This window comes from Babylonia areolata, chromosome 16 (assembly GCF_041734735.1).
Source record: "Babylonia areolata isolate BAREFJ2019XMU chromosome 16, ASM4173473v1, whole genome shotgun sequence".
Classification (NCBI taxonomy): Eukaryota; Metazoa; Mollusca; class Gastropoda; order Neogastropoda; family Buccinidae; genus Babylonia; species Babylonia areolata.
The window spans coordinates 16,397,571-16,416,367 of record NC_134891.1 but is presented as its reverse complement, the minus strand read 5'-3'; the positions used below and the strand labels follow the sequence as shown (position 1 = coordinate 16,416,367).

The 18,797-nt window shown below is 43.1% G+C and overlaps 1 protein-coding gene across 2 annotated transcripts in view; it reads right to left on the bottom strand.

The window, feature by feature from the left end:
- LOC143291201 (putative methyltransferase-like protein 24) overlaps positions 1-11,889 on the bottom strand; it is a 53,163-nt gene extending 41,274 nt beyond the window's left edge. The window contains exons 1-3 of one of the 2 annotated variants that reach the window (XM_076600942.1): positions 11,745-11,889; positions 4,668-4,724; positions 1,360-1,461 (exon numbers count right to left, since the gene is read on the bottom strand). In XM_076600942.1, coding sequence (XP_076457057.1) covers positions 1,360-1,446 — 87 coding nt within the window. In that variant the 5' untranslated portion in view covers positions 1,447-1,461; positions 4,668-4,724; positions 11,745-11,889. The remainder of the gene's footprint in view (positions 1-1,359; positions 1,462-4,667; positions 4,725-11,744) is intronic. The other variant, XM_076600943.1, reaches the window with a different exon arrangement.
- Positions 11,890-18,797: the final 6,908 nt, after the last annotated feature.

The window sequence follows — 18,797 nt, the reverse complement described above, 5'->3', positions numbered from 1 at the left end:
TAAGGGAAGGAAGGAGAAAGAAAGAAAAGTAGAAATAAGGGAAGGAAGGAGAAAGAAAGAAAAGTAGAAATAAAGGAAGGAAGGAGAAAGACAGAAAGAAAAGTAGAAATAAGGGAAGAAAGGAGAAAGACAGAAAGAAAAGTAGAAATAAGGGAAGAAAGAGAGAAAGACAGAAAGAAAAGTAGAAATAAGGGAAGGAAGGAGAAAGAAAGAAAGAAAAGTAGAAATAAGGGAAGGAAGGAGAAAGACAGAAAGAAAAGTAGAAATAAGGGAAGGAAGGAAAAAGAAAGAAAAGTAGAAATAAAGGAAGGAAGAGAGAAAGACAGAAAGAAAAGTAGAAATAAGGGAAGGAAGGAGAAAGAAAGAAAGAAAAGTAGAAATAAGGGAAGGAAGGAGAAAGAAAGAAAGAAAAGTAGAAATAAGGGAAGGAGAAAGACAGAAAGAAAAGTAGAAATAAGGGAAGGAAGGAGAAAGAAAGAAAAGTAGAAATAAAGGAAGGAAGAGAGAAAGACAGAAAGAAAAGTAGAAATAAGGGAAGGAGTAAGAAAGAAAGAAAAGTAGAAATAAGGGAAGGAAGGAGAAAGACAGAAAGAAAAGTAGAAATAAGGGAAGGAGGGAGAAAGACAGAAAGAAAAGTAGAAATAAGGGAAGGAAGGAGAAAGAAAGAAAAGTAGAAATAAAGGAAGGAAGGAGAAAGACAGAAAGAAAAGTAGAAATAAAGGAAGGAAGGAGAAAGACAGAAAGAAAAGTAGAAATAAAGGAAGGAAGGAGAAAGACAGAAAGAAAAGTAGAAATAAGGGAAGGAAGGAGAAAGACAGACAGAAAGAAAGAACGGGGAAACCAAAGAACGCAGATTAAAAGTTTGAAACGAAGAAGGGAAAAGGAAAGATAAAATGACAAGTGGACTGAACAATGCTTATACAGAAATAATCAAAACCATAAACTCTGCTTCCTTGTGTCCAAAGCGTTATGAACAAAGTTAGCAAATGACAGAGAACGAGAACAAGTACAAAATTTTTATTCCATTGCCCTCTGGCCCCTAGAATCAAAAAGAACAAAACGAAAACACAAACATGCCACGCAAGCAAGAAGTGCAATTAAAAATTTTAAAAAAGACAACCTGCAGATTTCAGTTATTTTTCACAGCTGACAGAGGGCATTACTGTACCTACATCACCTATGAAATTGTTTCGAATTTTCATTGGATAAGACAAATAAAAGCTAGATTCCCAGTTTAAGCATGTCACATTTTAGCAATCGTGGTAGAGATTGTATACAACAATAGTCTAGGTATTTGTCTCAGATTTCACGCATGAGAGCTCTCACATACATACACGCGCATACAAAGCATGCACTAACCGAATACTTAATGCTAACGACGAGCATAACCAAAACCAGCACCACTGCCACCAGTGCTACAGTCATCGGGCGACCTCTCATGGTCATCGTGTGGCCAGTCACCTGCACACACACACATAAACACACACACACACACACACACACACACATAAGCACACACACGCACGCATGCACGCGCTCACGCACACAAGCACACGCAAACGCGCGCGCGCGTGCGCACACAGACACACACACAGATGCACGCACTCACACACATGAATACACAAAGCATAAGCAACAAGTTGCAGTCTTACAGACATCGTGGACATACAAGTGGGTCCATGTGAGCAATATTCGCACCTACCCGCTTGCTCAGTTACCTCCACAAATCATTCGTAAACACATGGTAAGTAAGCACCAAGTCGTATATCGTCGTTTTGACTCCAAACGACCAACATGAAACGACGAGCATGAAATGATTTGGCCGTCAAACATTTTAAAACTTATTTTACAAATGCGAAGAAACAATAAACCCAAATTAATGAACATTATGGTTTTATAAAAAAAAAAAAAAAATTGTCCTTCGGACCAGGGGTGAGTCATAACCTTGAGAAGAAGTGGGAGGGCTGGTTTGTGGGCTGGACATCCAAACACCATGGATCGATCATGCAATCTAAACACAACGGTCAAACCATGTCCCGAACTCCAATACATTTTCAACAAAAAACACAAACAAACAAACAAAAAGCAGCACACACAAAAAAAACACAAAAAAACAAAAAGTGGCTCCCACTTTCATGATTCCTACAGAACACAGGTGAGAAGCACGAGCGGTAGTCTCAAGATCAACCATCCAACACACAGGTTACGACACAGCTGCTTCTGTGTGTGTGTGTGTGTGTGTGTGCGCGTGTGTGTGTGTGTGTGCGTATGCGTATGCGTGTGTGTACACGTGTGCATGAAGTGACAAAAAAAATATATATAATGAAATTACTGGGTTTACTGTGCACATCAAGAAGACAATGAATGTATTCACGTGTATGTAAGACGCCTGTACCTTAGGGGTGCTTGTTTTTTACATTGCCTCGCAACCCCTTAAAATAATAATAATAATAATAATAATAATAATAAAAACGGAAGAGAGAGAGAGAGAGAGGGTAGTAAATAACAATTAGGCTAAGAACACATTGCAATAGATGTAAAATGTGGTCGGATTTTTGGCACAAATCACTTGGAACAGCTTCAAAAACACTGAAATAGTGTAAGTCAAGTAACACTGTTAAGAACATCAACTTCACCATTGAATCAGAAACATTTCCTAACGTTCTTTGTTCTTTTGGGGGAAAAAACAAAAACAAAGTACGTGAAGAATACGCATTCAGTCATTAAGTAGCATGACGCATCTTTATAGAAGAATGACTCATGGTGTGTGTGCGCCTCTGTGTGTACACACACACACACACACACACACACACACACACACACACACACACACACACACAATGCGTGCGTCTATACATACATGTTTACCAACACACACATACATAATATAAGATTAAAATCCGCCATCCCCACTCTCCACCAGAGGAGGTCTCACTTTTCCAAACATGAAGGTCAAGCCAGACACAGCAACTAATTTCCAATCTTACGTACATTAAACACACACACACACACACACACACACACACACACACACACATTCATGTTTCACACAGGCCACAGATGAGGAGTACGAGCTGCAGTCCCAATATCTTACACACAATGCGGCCCCTGTGATTAAGTGGTGAGAGAGAGAGAGTGTGCGTGTGTGTGTGAGCGCGCGCGCGCGTGCTTGCGCGTATGTGAAAAAGAAAAAAAGAAAATAAAGGATCTACCGTCTTTGTTGTCACATTGCTGTGGAATCAGTCAAGAAAGCATAAGTGAATTTACTGATAATAACTGCGTACACTTTATATAATGATAAAAAGATGAATATGATCAGATTCCATAATTGTCACAAATAACTGTCAACAGCGTCAAAAACCGAAAATAGAACAGATCATTCAAGACTGCTATAGAACATCACGTCAGTTCTCTTCGTAGTCAAAAGCGGGGGGCTCGGAGACCGGAGGGTCGGGGGGAGGGGGGGGGGGGGCGGGGAGGAAGGGACTAAGAGGAATCGTGCTTTTCTTGTGGTTACAAGCAGAATGCAGGATTCTAATCTTTATCTTGAGAAAGACTCCTCCACAAAAAAAAAAAGAAAAAGTGGTCATAAGAGCAAATTGCTGACCATAGCTACAGATAGGTAAGTAGTTATTTGATTTATCACCTTGTTTGTTTGCCCTTTCCCCATCCCTCATTTACCCTTTCTTTTAACATGCCCTTTCTCGTCCATTCCTCCACGTCTTCAGGCGCATGAAGGGAAGAGAGGGGGCGGGGGCGGGAGGGTCATGAGTGGGACGGGGGAAGGGGCGGGAGGGTCATGAGTGGGACGAGGGAAGGGGCGGGAGGGTCATGAGTGGGACGGGGAAAGGGGCGGGAGGGTCATGAGTGGGACGGGGGAAGGGGCGGGAGGGTCATGAGTGGGACGAGGGAAGAGGCGGGAGGGTCATGAGTGGGACGGGGGAAGGGGCGGGGGGGGTCATGAGTGGGACGAGGGGACGGGCGGGAGGGTCATGAGTGGGACGAGGGGAGGGGCGGGAGGGTCATGAGTGGGACGGGGGAAGGGGCGGGAGGGTCATGAGTGGGACGGGGGGAGGGCGGGAGGGTCATGAGTGGGACCGGGGAAGGGGCGGGAGGGTCATGAGTGGGACGGGGGAAGCGGGGGAAGGGGCGGGAGGGTCATGAGTGGGACGGGGGAAGGGGTGGGAGGGTCATGAGTGGGACGGGGGAAGGGGCGGGAGGGTCATGAGTGGGACGGGGGAAGGGGCGGGAGGGTCATGAGTGGGACGGGGGAAGGGGTGGGAGGGTCATGAGTGGGACGGGGGAAGGGGTGGGAGGGTCATGAGTGGGACGGGGGAAGGGGTGGGAGGGTCATGAGTGGGACGGGGGAAGCGGGGGAAGGGGCGGGATGAGACAGGAGTGGAGAACCTACGGTTGTTATCTTTTTCCTTTGTCTTGTTTTTTCTTTTCCCTTTTCTCTCTCTTTCTTTTTTCCTTTCCTTTTCCCTCCCCCCCACCCTCTCCTCCACTTTTTTCATTCATCTTTTCTCCTCTTTTTTTCCTTTCCCTTTCCCCTCCTTCCCTTTCTTTTTTTCCCCCTTTTCTTTATTTTACATCAAGCCGAGTAAGGACTTTTTCATGAAAATGAATCCCCCACATCATACAAATCGGAGTCGTAGTCCATGCACCTTCTCTGTGTGTCCTGGGAGGAGTGTCCGACTGGAGAAACACCTGGCACTGTCTGACTGGAGAAACAAACAAACAAAAAAGGTGAATAAATAATAGATAAGCGTACATAAATAAGCAAATAAATACATAAATAGATGAATAAATAAATAATAATTATAATATGAAAAAAGGTAGTAGTAATAATAATAATAAATAAGAAATAAATAAATAAGACAACAGTGATGATAAATAAGCAAATAAATGTAAAACATGAAGACACACATTCACACATACACCCACACATGCATAACAGATATGCACCAAACATGCACTTTCACAGATATGAAAGCACAGTCAAATACACATAAACGTACATGAGCCCTAACACAGACACACACACACACACACACACACATTACCCTGCACCTCCTCTACCCCCCTCCTCCACACACTCATTTCTAGGCTACGTATCGCAGCTTCCACGGCACACACACACACACACACACAGATGAACACTTACTTGTACAAGCACACACACATACGCCCATATCCCACACCCCCAACCCCACACACATATATACAAAGATATATATATATATACACACCCGCACGTTCCAATATCCCGTTGCTCCCACAGCGTAGGTATGCATACACTCACATACCTCATCCTCTACCCCCCCTCCCCCCACATACCTCATCCTCTACCCCCCCTCCCCCCGGCACCCCCACCTCCCCCTCACACACACACTCACACACAAACACGCACGTGCACAGAACTCTCCTGACACTTGTGTACACTTACACCCTTGCGCATGCACAAACGCACTCAAACACACAGACCCACGCATACACACAAACACACACATACACACACGCACAGAGGCGTCTAGTGTGTTGCTCAGTCTATTGTATTTGGAAAAGCCCACAGAGACTCTGTTCCGTTTTGAAGAAATTTGCGCAATGTTGGTTTGGAAATGATGCCGATATTTGTTTGATTTACAAAGCATCATGCTCTGCCTTTCATGTTAGACTTACGGCCGCTCCCTCTCTCTGCTTTTATTTCTTTGAGGTGATCGATGGTGTGATGGCCTTGTACCTGTTCTTTTTGATATTCTTTTACTTTTCTGAGGATTTCCGATTTTCCTAAACGTAGGCCGCTCGTTGGTGTTGCTTTACCAGCAAGTCTGTCAGCTCGCTCATTTCCCTTAACACCTGCATGTCCCGGGCAGTATGACCATGTCAGTTTTTTTAATTTGAAAGTTGCGCATTGCCTTATGCTACTCTGGGCTTCCCATTCCGTTTTCAATTTTCTGTATGAGGTTCATTGAGTCGGTTGGAATCATGGCATGTTGGTTTCCGGGCGTATGGATGGACGATACCCACTGGAGGGCATGTGTCACAGCTTCAACTTCCATCGTTAGGCTGGAGGTTGTGACTTTGTAGGCAGCATTCTCTTCCCTAATTGTTTTTCCATTTTGTTTCGCAGTGAATCCCCAACCGGATTGGTCTTTGGTGACTGAGCCATCTGTGTATATGATGATGTCCTCTTCTTTACTGTTTTCTTCTATGAGTAGCTTCACTTCCGCATCAGTTTTGCCCTCTGGCCATTCCCGACAATGTCTTCCTAGAGTGGGTGAAATGGCTGTGTTGAATAGATGATTGAGGTTTTCGGGGTTTTTCTCCCATTCTTTTGTTTCTTTCAGGTCTTGTACTCTTCATACTAGCTGGATTGTGTCTTCTGCTTGCCCCATCCATGATCTTCCTCGTCCTAGACGGCTGCCTTTTGGTTCTTTGACTGCGTCATGCAGTGGGTTTTGAAGGTTTTCTAATGCTTTGAAGTAGGTCTTAACCTGTTCTAACTTGTTTCTGGCCTGCACTGAAGGAAGGTCAAGCAGGTATCGCATGGTTTCTGTGGGCTTCTTTTGTTGTTCCAAGGATCAGCCTCATAGCTTCATTTTGAACTCTTTCTAATTTTAGGAGGTAGCTTTGAGATGGTGTTGTTTGCCCAAGTCCGTAGTCGATCACACTGAGGACGAGTGATTGGTATAGCAGGAAGAGGTGGTGTTGTTCAATACCTTTGGTTGCCATTGCTTTTAAGACTGAAAGGCCCTTTTTGCATTTGAGAACAGTATTTCCGTATGTTTTCTGAAGGTCAGCATTCTGTCGAAGTGTATTCCTAGGTAGCATAGGTATTCAGTTTTCTCGTTCTGAATCCCATTGAATGACACAGGTGGTGGTGATTTGCTCGCGGTTCTGTTGTTGAGGGTGCACAGCAACGTTTAGGCTTTCGCTGGATTGATGGAAGACCCTGTGTCTTTGCACCGTTGAGCAATATTGTTTAGTTGTTTCTGGACGGCTTTAGTTCTTTCCTGAGCATCTTTCGAAGTTTTGAAGACCAGGACATCATCCACAAGAGTAAGCACCCGAGCTATTCCATTGTTGTTTAAGTTTACAAGGCCCTTCGTGTTGACATTGTAGAGGACAGGAGAGAGTGGAGACCCTTGTGGCAGTGCCATGGATAGTTTAGAAGGTGCAGACATCCAATCTCCGAGGCGTAGGACGACAGTTCTTTCCTGAAACGCTGCTGCTATCCATCTTGTCAGTGTCAAACTTACTCCATACCTCAGTAGCAGCTCCATGAGGTGCGCGAACTGGACTTTACTGTAGGCATCTTTAAGGTTGATTTCTACTGCTAGTGTTTCTTCTTTTCTTTGAAATCCTTCATACACCTCATATGCAAAAGCAGCTGCATTTTCCCATGTGGACTTGCCTGTTCTGTAACCACCTTGATTTGAAGGGAGAATGTGCCTGTGTTCAAGATCCCTTGCAAGTTTCCTGGCCATCATGCGTTCCATGAGCTTTCCAGCAATGTTTTGCATGGTTAGGATCCGGTAGCCGCTTACCTGACGATGGTCCTTTCCTGGTTTTGGTATGGGTTTTAAGAAACTGTGTGTCCAGTCCTCTGTCACATGTCCATTGTGGAAACTGTTTTGATACAGATTGAAAAGTTTGCTTCTGTCTTCTTCCGATAGTTCCTTGATGTCCGAGTAGCGAACTTTGTCTGGCCATTGAGCCGATTCTTTCTTGTATTTAGCTATTGCTTCGTTTAGATCATCTATTGTCAAGTCATCATCGGGTCCAGTCTGCATAAGGGTTTGGTTGAACTCCTCAGTATATTTCTTTTTCTAAGTTTCTTTGATCGCTCTGTTGTATGAAACGTTTGAGCAGGGCGGATCCTTTTTCTTCGTTTGTCTTAAGCTTGGTTGTGCACGTTTTTCCTTCCATGCGACGATAAAATTGCCAGAACTCTGTCAATGTTGTGTTATAGCTGAGTGCCTCGCAAAACTGTTTCCACTTGTCATTTTTGGCCTCTTGAGCAATGACTTCAAACTGTTTAGTTTTTTCTTTCATTTTTTGTTTCAATATTTTTGTCTGGAGATGGTTTTGTTCTCTCTTTTTGCTAAAGTTAGACAGCTGCATGTTTTTCTATCCAGGCTCTCTCTGTGTCAGTATTCCACCATGGGGGCTGAATAGTTTCCATCCTGTTCAGTGCCGTTATTTTTTGTTTCTTCTGCGTCTTAATTTTTCGATGACGGTTGTCTCTTTGGTTTCATACTGAAATGGATCACGCGGTTTCATACAGGGTTTATTTGACAGTTTCTGCAAACTGAAAACTACCTGGAGGTGGTCACTGCCTTGGTGTGGAAGCGTCTCTGCATTCATTTCAGCTCTGAATTTTGAAGATGTTAGAGCGATGTCGATCACACTGTCACTGTCCCCTTGTCTTGTTCCAAGGCGAGTTGGGGATGTGGTTGTTTATGGGCTAAGAAGAATTTCCCCTATCATTCCTTCAAGTGCCAGTCCTTGTGGGTTGGTGTTCTGCTGGTCCCATAACTTCGATCTTGCATTAAGGTAACTCCACAGATAATGACTGAGTCTCTATGTTCGTTCTCTATTTCCTCTAAAAAGGCCCAATCCTCTTTTGTTGTGCAGGTTCCTGGATGAACATAGGCATTGATGAGCACGATGCTTTTGTGAATTCCGTCAGGTTTTTCAAGACGCACCCCCACTAGTTCACATGAGTTTCTACACCATTTCTCTAGATTTATAGTGGAAACTTTGTTTTTTAGGTTTTTGTTCAGTATGATTGCTACTCCTCATCCTTCATTCCTTTAAAAGACTGTGAAATTCTCAAAATGTATTGGTCTGTCTACACTTGTCCTGGTCTCTTTGAGGCATAAAATGTCAAAATCATATGCCAATTTCTCAATTGTTGAGATTCTCATTCTTGCGCTGGAACAATTCCAACTGCCGATTCTAAAGAATTTCTTTGACAGCCACTCTGCTTTTGTCATTCTGCTACCTAAGCACAATCTTTTCCCACCTCTTTCGCCACGCATGTTTTGGGGATCTGAATTTATGTCTCGTGCTGTGCAGCTGATCACCGAGGTGCACGCGAGACAGGGTTTTGTTAGTATCCATAGAAGGGTGTTCTATGTGGTGAGGGAAAATATTCAGTCGCCCTGACAGAGCCTCTTATCAGGGAAGGGCAATGGATGTCCATCTGTGTGGAGTCCGTCAGCCTGGTGTCGCCCTAAGGCCAGACTGCATACAGTTAGTGACTGTTTAACCCAACAGCCATTGGTACTGTATGAAAGCCGTGGGATTGGGGATTTTAGTCAGGTTGTCTCCTCTTAGCTGGTGGAAGGGTGCATCTGGGTATTGTTGCGTAGCAGATTGTATTTTGCGGAAAAACTACAGGTCCTTCTGGAGTTTTGAGCCCTCTCAATAATTTACTAATAATTCAAAAGTTAAACTATAACGCGATGACAAATTCTTAATCACATTCACAGAAAAATCACTTAACTTTGTTCTGAAGCTTGTAGACTGTCTGTTACACTGACCAGTGTGATTTTAACACCTGGTAGACTTTTACACTGACTCACTGGGTGGTTTTAACATCCAGTTTTCAAATACACAGTCTCAGCTACACAATTTCAAATCCTGGCCACACAGCTCTCACTTGTGATGTGTCTCCTAAACATTGCGTAAGCACAACGGTCGTCTTCGCGTGGTTTCGCCCAGTGCTATACTAATTTTGGGCCCTCTCTGTAATTCAATAATAATTCAATAATTAAACAATAACGCGATGACAAGTTATCAGTCAATTACACAGAAAAATCACTTTGTCCACAACAAAGATAAGTGATTTTCCGTGCATTTGACGGACAATTTCTCATTGATCCCTCTCAATAATTTACTAATAATTCAAAAAATGAGAGTTTGATGGATGGGGAGTAGCGTCACCACTGCCGTCGCTTGGATCTTTCCGACTCTGCCTTTCGCCGTTCTGGCATCGAGCAGACAAGGTATGACGATTGGCCGAAGCAGAAGGAATTTGCCCTGTTCCCTCCACTCTCCCTCCTCCGCCACCTCTTCCCTGTTCTGCGACTGTCCAGGAACTGAAATGTGGGTGCCGTCGACATAACGACTGCGTGGCCGTTGAACCTGGGTGGGCGCCAGAGAATCGAACACGATTCTGTCGATCTGGCTGGTGTTCCCCTCCTCGATGTTGCAAATACGAAGGTCCAACAACTTACAGTAAAGTTTTCCTTGGAATGACCAAGCCGTGAGGACCCCAGGGTGATGTTTTATATCTAACAGTCGTTGGTAGTTAAGTTTTGTAAGATCTTCGTTGATAATTTTTTTTTTTTTTTTTTTTTTTTGTTGCTTAAGTTTTTTGCGTTGTCTAAAGATTTCTGTTTTATTTTTTTCTATTTGCTAGATGAGCAATAACTGGTCTGTTCTGTCCATGAATGAATTTGCCTACTCGGTTTGTGACACTGATGTGTGCAGGCTGGAACGTTAGGACACCGAGTGTTTTCTGAACAAAGTTTAAAACCTTTTTTTCAGTTTCTTCTGATGTCTCTTTTCCAGAATCTCCTGGCAGGTTGACGATCTTAAAATTGTCCTTCCTGGTGTATTGTTCTAGCTCGTTTCGGAGTTCCTTTTCTTTTTTTAATATGCTTTTCCAGTCTGTCGACATCGTCAGTCAGATCATCACACTTCTTTTGAAGCATTTCTACTTTTGTTTTTCTTAAATATTCATTTTCTTTTCGGATCTCATAAATCTCTGACAGGACTTCCTCTAATTGTAAGTTGGCTTTGCTTGTCTCTTTCCTTCCGTCCTCCACACTCTTTTCCAACCTGGAAAGTGAAGTAATCACTGCATTGTCATCATTGTTGGTTTGCATGATTCCTGACTGGACCCCTTCTACCCCGCTTTGACTCTTGGTAAAGTCTGTTATCTTGTGCTGGTGGTAAAGTCTGTTATGGTAAAGTCTGTTATCTTGTGCTGGTGGTAAAGTCTGTTATCTTGTGCTGTAGGTAAAGTCTGTTATCTTGTGTTGTGCTGTTGGTAAAGTCTGTTATCTTGTGCTGGTGGTCTAATGTTTTCCGTTTTTTACTCAGGGAGCGCTCTCTTTGACAGCTATCAGTTTCGTCTACTTTTTGGCAGTGACTGTGTCAGTGGTAAGGCTTTCGTCTGCCTGCCCTGAACTATTGGGTCTTTTGTTTCTGTTCCTTTGGGTCGGTGTTCTCTTAGGACTCATGTTATTAGCTTGTTGGTAAGCACAGCAATGAAGTAAGTTCGGTAAGCATAAACTTACCACAACACTCGATTGACTCCTGTGACCTGTGACGTCTGTGACGAATTTCCACAAAGCGGAAAAATATCTATAAAAAAAACAAAAAAAAACCCCACACACCCCTACTTTTGCAAAAAATCAGAGCTAAAATGTTTCTTGGACTTGCACTTCACTACTTTTCACTTAATCACTGCACTTTATATTTCTTTGTAATACTTGAAAATTTGATAGATAAAGAGTCATAGAATCTGAATAACCAAAAAAATCAAATCTGATATTTTTACCCCTTGTCACTTTCACAGTGTTTTGCGTGAAATTTACTCCAGCGACTTATCCATGATTTTCACGTGCGGCATCACATATATGTATGCATATTGTTTGATAAAAAATAAAATAAAAAAAATATTAAAAAATAATAATAAAGAAATAAGTTTTCCAGAAAGGTCATACCTTCAGAATCTTTCACAGACACATTCCACAAGGCTCAATCCTGTTGCGCTTTCCCACAGGGAGTGGCCCTGAAGCAGCAAGCTGTGACAAGGAACAAACTGGTTGGACCAGTTTATGTAAAACGGCACATAATAGACCTTAGACACGTTCACTGCAACGTAGTGCACCCTGCCCACCCTCCCCACCTCCTCCCGACCCCCTCTCCCCCTCTCCTTCCACCCCCTGGGCTGTGTGCTGTTTGAATGCACTGGTCCGTGTCATCCAGACAAGTGTAGGGTGTCGGGTTTGTCAACATGCAGCCAGCAAAGTAATGGAAAGAGCAAAAGCTCGCTTACCGTGTCCAAATCTGTACAGATGTATACTTCTGTACAGGTTATAAAAGGGGCCTGACAGAGGAAATAGTTTGAATTAATTTACGTGTGCTAGAATGACATTTATTTTTTGTTCAGATGACACATATTGAACATATCTCACATATCACACTTCAACAAACTGAAGATATCTTCTGTAATATTTTTTTTAGTGAACACAGTGTGTGTGTGTGTGTGTGTGTGTGCTAAAGCGGATGTGCACCCCCCCCCTCCCCCACCCCCATGCCCCATTGCATTTCTGTGTGGGCTTGTTGGTGTTGTGGCGTCTTGTAATAATGACATAATTACGTACATTAAATGCGTTGTAAAAATCTATTTCTGTGTGGGCTTGTTGGTGTTGTGACGTCTGTAGTGGGGCATTGGGGGGGAGGGTGCACGTCCGCTTTAGCACGTGTTTGACAATGTATGTTGAAAATCACATCATCATCATAAGAAGAAGAAGAAGAACTGGACATTTATCAGCGCTTTCCTCACTGCACTAAGCGCTTTATAATCCACATAGACACGCATACAAAACACACTCAGTTCTCAACTCATAATCATGCAAAATAAACATAAAAATGCGCATACAATTTCGTACGTACAATACATACATACATACATCCATACATGCATACATACATTCGATGCACACACAATACAGCGTTACAAATATACTACACAATCAACTAACTACTTTCATACCGAATATTTTCCCTCACCACATAGAACACCCTTCTATGGATACTAACAAAACTCTGTCTCGCGTGTACCTCGGGGATCAGCTGCATAGCACGAGACATAAATTCAGATCCCCAAAACCCCAAAACAGGTGTGTTAAAAAGAGGTGGGAAAAGATTGTGCTTAGGTAGCAGAATGACAAAAGCAGAGCGGCTGTCAAAGAAATTCTTTAGAATCGGCAGTTGGAATTGTTCCAGCGCGAGAATGAGAATCTCAACAATTGAGAAATTGGCATATGATTTTGACATTTTATGCCTCAAAGAGACCAGGACAAGTGCAGACAGACCAATACATTTTGAGAATTTCACAGTCTTTCAAAGGAATGAAGGAAGAGGAGTAGCAATCTTACTGAACAAAAACCTAAAAAAAAACAAAGTTTCCACCATAAATCTAGAGAAATGGTGTAGCAACTCATGTGAACTAGTGGGGGTGCGTCTTGAAAAACCTGACGGAATTTACAAAAGCATCCTGCTCATCAATGCCTATCTTCACCCAGGAACCTGCACAACAAAAGAGGATTGGGCCTTTTTAGAGGAAATAGAGAACGAACATAGAGACTAAGTCATTATCTGTGGAGACCTTAATGCAAGATCGAAGTTATGGGACCAGCGGAACACCAACCCACAAGGACTCGCACTTGAAGGAATGATAGGGGAAATTCTTCTTAGCCCATTAACAACCACATCCCCAACTCGTCTTGGAACAAGACAAGGGGACAGTGACAGTGTGATCGACATCGCTCTAACATCTCCAAAATTCAGAACAGAAATGAATGCAGAGACTCTTCCACACCAAGGCAGTGACCACCTCCCGGTAGTTTTCAGTCTACAGAAACTGTCAGATAAACCCTGTATGAAACCGTGTGATCCATTTCAGTATGAAACCAAAGAGACAACCGTCATCGAAAAATTAAGACGCAGAAGAAACAAAAAAACGGCACCGAACAGGATGCAAACTATTCAGCCCCCATGGTGGAATACCGACACACAGAGAGCCTGGATAGAAAAACATGCGGCTGTCAAACTTTGGCAAAAAGAAAGAACAAAACCATCTCCGGACAAAGATACTGAAACAAAAATGAAAGAAAAAACTAAACAGTTTGAAGTCATTGCTCAAGAGGCCAAAAATGACAAGTGGAAACAGTTTTGCGAGCCACTCAGTTATGACTCAACATTGACAGAGTTCTGACAATTTTATCGTCGCATGGAAGGGAAAACGTGCACAACAACAACCCCAGACATGTTAGACACTGACGGAACCAAGCTCAAGACAAACGAAGAAAAAGGATCCGCCTGCTCAAACGTTTCATACAACAGAGCGATCAAAGAAACTTAGATGAGAAAAAGAAATATGTTGAGGAGTTCAACCAAACCCTTATGCAGACTGGACCCGATGATGACTTGACAATAGATGATCTAAACGAAGCAATAGCTAAATGCAAGAAAGAATCGGCTCCTGGCCCAGACAAAGTTCGCTACTCGGACATCAAGGAACTATCGGAAGAAGACAGAAGCAAACTTTTCAATCTATATCAAAACAGTTTCCACAATGGACATGTGCCGGAGGACTGGACACACAGCTTCTTAAAACCCATACCAAAACCAGGAAAGGACCATCGTCAGGTAAGCGGCTACCGGATCCTAACCATGCAAAACATTGCTGGAAAGCTCATGGAATGCATGATAGCCAGGAAACTTGCAAGGGATCTTGAACACAGGCACATTCTCCCTTCAAATCAAGGTGGCTACAGAACAGCCAAGTCCACATGGGAAAATGCAGCTGCTTTTGCATATGAGGTGTATGAAAGATTTCAAAGAAAAGAAGAAACTAGCAGTAGCAATCGACCTTAAAGATGCCTACAATAAAGTCCAGTTTGCGCACCTCATGGAGCTGCTACTAAGGTATGGAGTAAGTTTGACACTGACAAGATGGATAGCAGCAGTGCTTCAGGAAAGAACCGTCGTCCTACGCCTCGGAGATTGGATGTCCGCACCTTCTAAACTATCCATGGCACTGCCACAAGGGTCTCCACTCTCTCCTGTCCTCTACAACGTCTACACGAAGGGCCTTGCAGACTTAAACAACAATGGAATAGCTCGGGTGCTTACTCTTGCGGATGATGTCCTGGTCTTCAAAACTTCGAAAGATGCTCAGGAAAGAACTAAAGCCGTCCAGAAACAACTAAACAATATTGCTCAATGGTGCAAAGACACAGGATCTTCCATCAATCCAGCGAAAGCCCAAACGTTGCTGTGCACCCTCAACAACAGAACCGCGAGCAAATCGCCACCACCTGTGTCATTCGACGGGATTCAGATCGAGAAAACTGAATGCCTACGCTACCTAGGAATACACTTCGACAGAATGCTGACCTTCAGAAAACATACGGAAAATACTGTTCTCAAATGCAAAAAGGGCCTTTCAGTCTTAAAAGCAATGGCAAACAAAGGTATTGAACAACGCTACCTCTTCCTGCTATACCAATCACTCGTCCTCAGTGTGACCGACTACGGACTGGGGCTAACAACACCGTCTCAAAGCAGCCGCCTAAAATTAGAAAGAGTTCAAAATGAGGCTATGAGGCTGACCCTTGGAACAACAAAAGACACGCCCACAGAAACCATGTGATGCCTGCTTGACCTTCCTTCAGTGCAGGCCAGAAACAAGTCAGAACAGGTCAAGACCTACTTCAAAGCATTAGAAAACCCTCAAAACCCACTGCATGACGCAGTCAAAGAACCAAAAGGCAGCCGTCTAGGACGAGGAAGATCATGGATGGGGCAAGCAGAAGACACAATCCAGCTAGTATGAAGACTACAAGACCTGAAAGAAACAAAAGAATGGGAGAAAAACCCCGAAAACCTCAACCATCTATTCAACACAGCCATTTCACCCACTCTAGGAAGACATTGTCGGGAATGGCCAGAGGGCAAAACTGATGTGGAAGTGAAGCTACTCATAGAAGAAAACAGCAAAGAAGAGGACATCATCATATACACAGATGGCTCAGTCACCAAAGACCAATCCGGTTGGGGATTCACTGCAAAACAAAATGGAAAAACAATTAGGGAAGAGAATGCTGCCTACAAAGTCACAACCTCCAGCCTAATGATGGAAGTTGAAGCTGTGACACATGCCCTCCAGTGGCTATCGTCCATCCATACACCCGCAAACCAGCATGCCATGATTCTAACCGACTCAATGAACCTCATACAGAAAATTGAAAACGGAATGGGAAGCCCAGAGTGGCATAAGGCAATGCTCACCTTTCAGATTAAAAAAACTCACATGATCATACTGCTCGGGACATGCAGGCGTTATGGGAAATGAGACTTGCTGGTAACGCAACACCAACGAGCGGCCTACATCTTCTTGGCATCAAAGATCTTTTCCCATCCCTCTTGCGGCCAATCAGTGGCAGCCTCTGTGCGTGTGTGTTTGTGTGTGTGTGTGTGGGGGGGGGGGGGGGGTATGTGTTTTTGAGTGCGTTTGTGCATGCGCGAGGGTGTAAGTGTACACAAGTGTCAGGAGAGTTCTGTGCACGTGCGTATGTGTGTGTGTGTGTGTGAGGGGGAGGTGGGGGTGCGGGAGGGAGGGGGGTAGAGGATGAGGTATGTGAGTGTATGCATGCCTACACTGTGGGAGTAACAGGATATTGGAACGTGCGGGTGTGTAGATATATATATCTTTGTATATATGTGTGTGGGGTTGGGGGTGGGGGATATGGGCGTATGTGTGTGTGCTTGTACAAGTAAGTGTTCATCTGTGTGTGTGTTTGTGTGTGTGTGTGTGTGTGTCTGGGTTACGCTGCTGGTCAGGCATCTGCTTGGCAGATGTAGTGTAGCGTATATGGATTTGTCCGAACGCAGTGACGCCTCCTTGAGCTACTGAAACTGAAACCGAAACTTTCTTGTATGAGAGAGGGTCCAGAGGAAATACTGCTGGAAGAGGAACGTCTTGAGGTTAGAGTTAAAGGAAGGCAGTGAGGGGCTGTGACGGACGTGGTGAGGCAAAGAGTTCCATACTTGAACAGCAGATAAGGAAAAGGCTCGACCACAGTGCTGTTCTCTTTTGTGACACATATGAGGTGTGATCGATATGGTTACTTATATAGCACCTATCCTTGCAAAGAGACCAAACTCTAAGCGTTTAACAAACACATCTTTTTTTTCTTTTTTTTTTCTTTTTTCATTTGGGCAGATCCAACTGAGTGCTGCCTTTAGGAACTCATCGTTCGTTTCATGTCATTCAGTTAGGCTTAAGTCACGCGCTCACACACACACACACACACACACACAGACACAAGTTTCAGGTTTCAAGTTTTAATTATCCTTTCACTCCTATTGGAGTATGGAGGATTACTGCAAAATAATCTTTTCAGGCCCAGAACAAACATATCCAAATACACAACAATGTCACATAAAAATTGAGAAAACACAAATGTCTTTTAACTCCAAAAGTATAACTAGGCAACATTTGCAAATCTAATCATCTTACAACTAAAATGACTTTTTTTGCCTCCTTTGAGCATATTACAAAAATTAAAAACCGATTTTGGAGACAAATATTTTTAGGAACATATCTATTTCGTAACTGATCATAATTGGGACATTCCATTATAAAATGAAACTCATCACCAGTCACAGACATGTTACAAACCTTACAAAGCCGTAACTCTCGTGGAATGCCTTTGTGTCTCCCTGTTTCTATTTCCAGCTTATGATTACTACTTCGAAATCTGAAGAAGCTGATAACGTAATTATCAGGCATTTGACTTATATATTTTTCTCTACCAAATCCACTTTTGAAATTTCGATAAAAACAAACATTTACTACTCGCCTCTAGAGCATGTCTCCATAGATTTTGAAAACTATCTCTCAAAGCAATGTTGACATTCTTACAGAAAGATTCCCTCTCCAAGAAGAATTGGGCATCCCAAACACAGTCATACCCGCTTCTATTAAAATTTGTCTGATACAACTCATCCATTTTGAAGATATAAGTCAAGTAATATCAAATATATTTTCCCAGAATATTTTTTTGTGTTTGATATCACTAAGCTGGTCCAAAATCGAACTAATCTCATTTTCACTAACACACTAATTGGATAAATACCAGTTTCTCCATAAACAATTTGGGTCATAGTATTTCTGTTCAGTTTGAACACACACACACACACACACACACACACACACACACACACACACACACACACACACACACACACACACACAGGCGCGTCGGAGTCTGCACACTCATATTGCAGAAATATATCCTTCTAACGTGTCTCCAACGCTGTTCTTCGGCATGTATGGGTCGAGAAGTGTCTATGAAACAAAATTCAAAACTTTCTGTGTTCCATCCAGATGAAAATTCAGTATTCTTCAGCTGTAGCTAATAGACTATTAGTGATCATTTCATTAAGACTGGAGTTAAGTTAGGCTTTGTCACAGTTCAGTGAGTGCATTGCTTGGAGATACATTGCGATGTCATGCAATGCTAGGTGATATCATGTTTTGGCATGCCGTGTAATGAAAGTGTGTCTGTTGGAGGGGTGGGGATGGGGTGGGTGGGGGCGGTGTGTGTGTCTGTGTCTGTGTATGTCTGTGTGTCTGTGTGCGTATATATATATATATATATATATATATGTGTGTGTGTGTGTGTGTCTGTGTGTGTGTGTGCCACTATGATGATGATCATGGTATTGATGATGTTGATAATGATTATGATGATGATGTGGATGATGGTTGTTGTTGTTCTCTCTCTCTCTCTCTCTCTCTCTCTCTCTCTCTCTCTCTCTGTCTGTCTGTCTGTCTGTCTGTCTCCATCTATATATAATTATATATAGAATGTAGTGTATATGGTGATTTGTACAACTCACAATAAGTGTTATGTAGGTTCTGATGGAGTCTCTCGTCGGACCGACGGATGAGTAGGCAGGCAGCCTTATCTGTCGGTGTG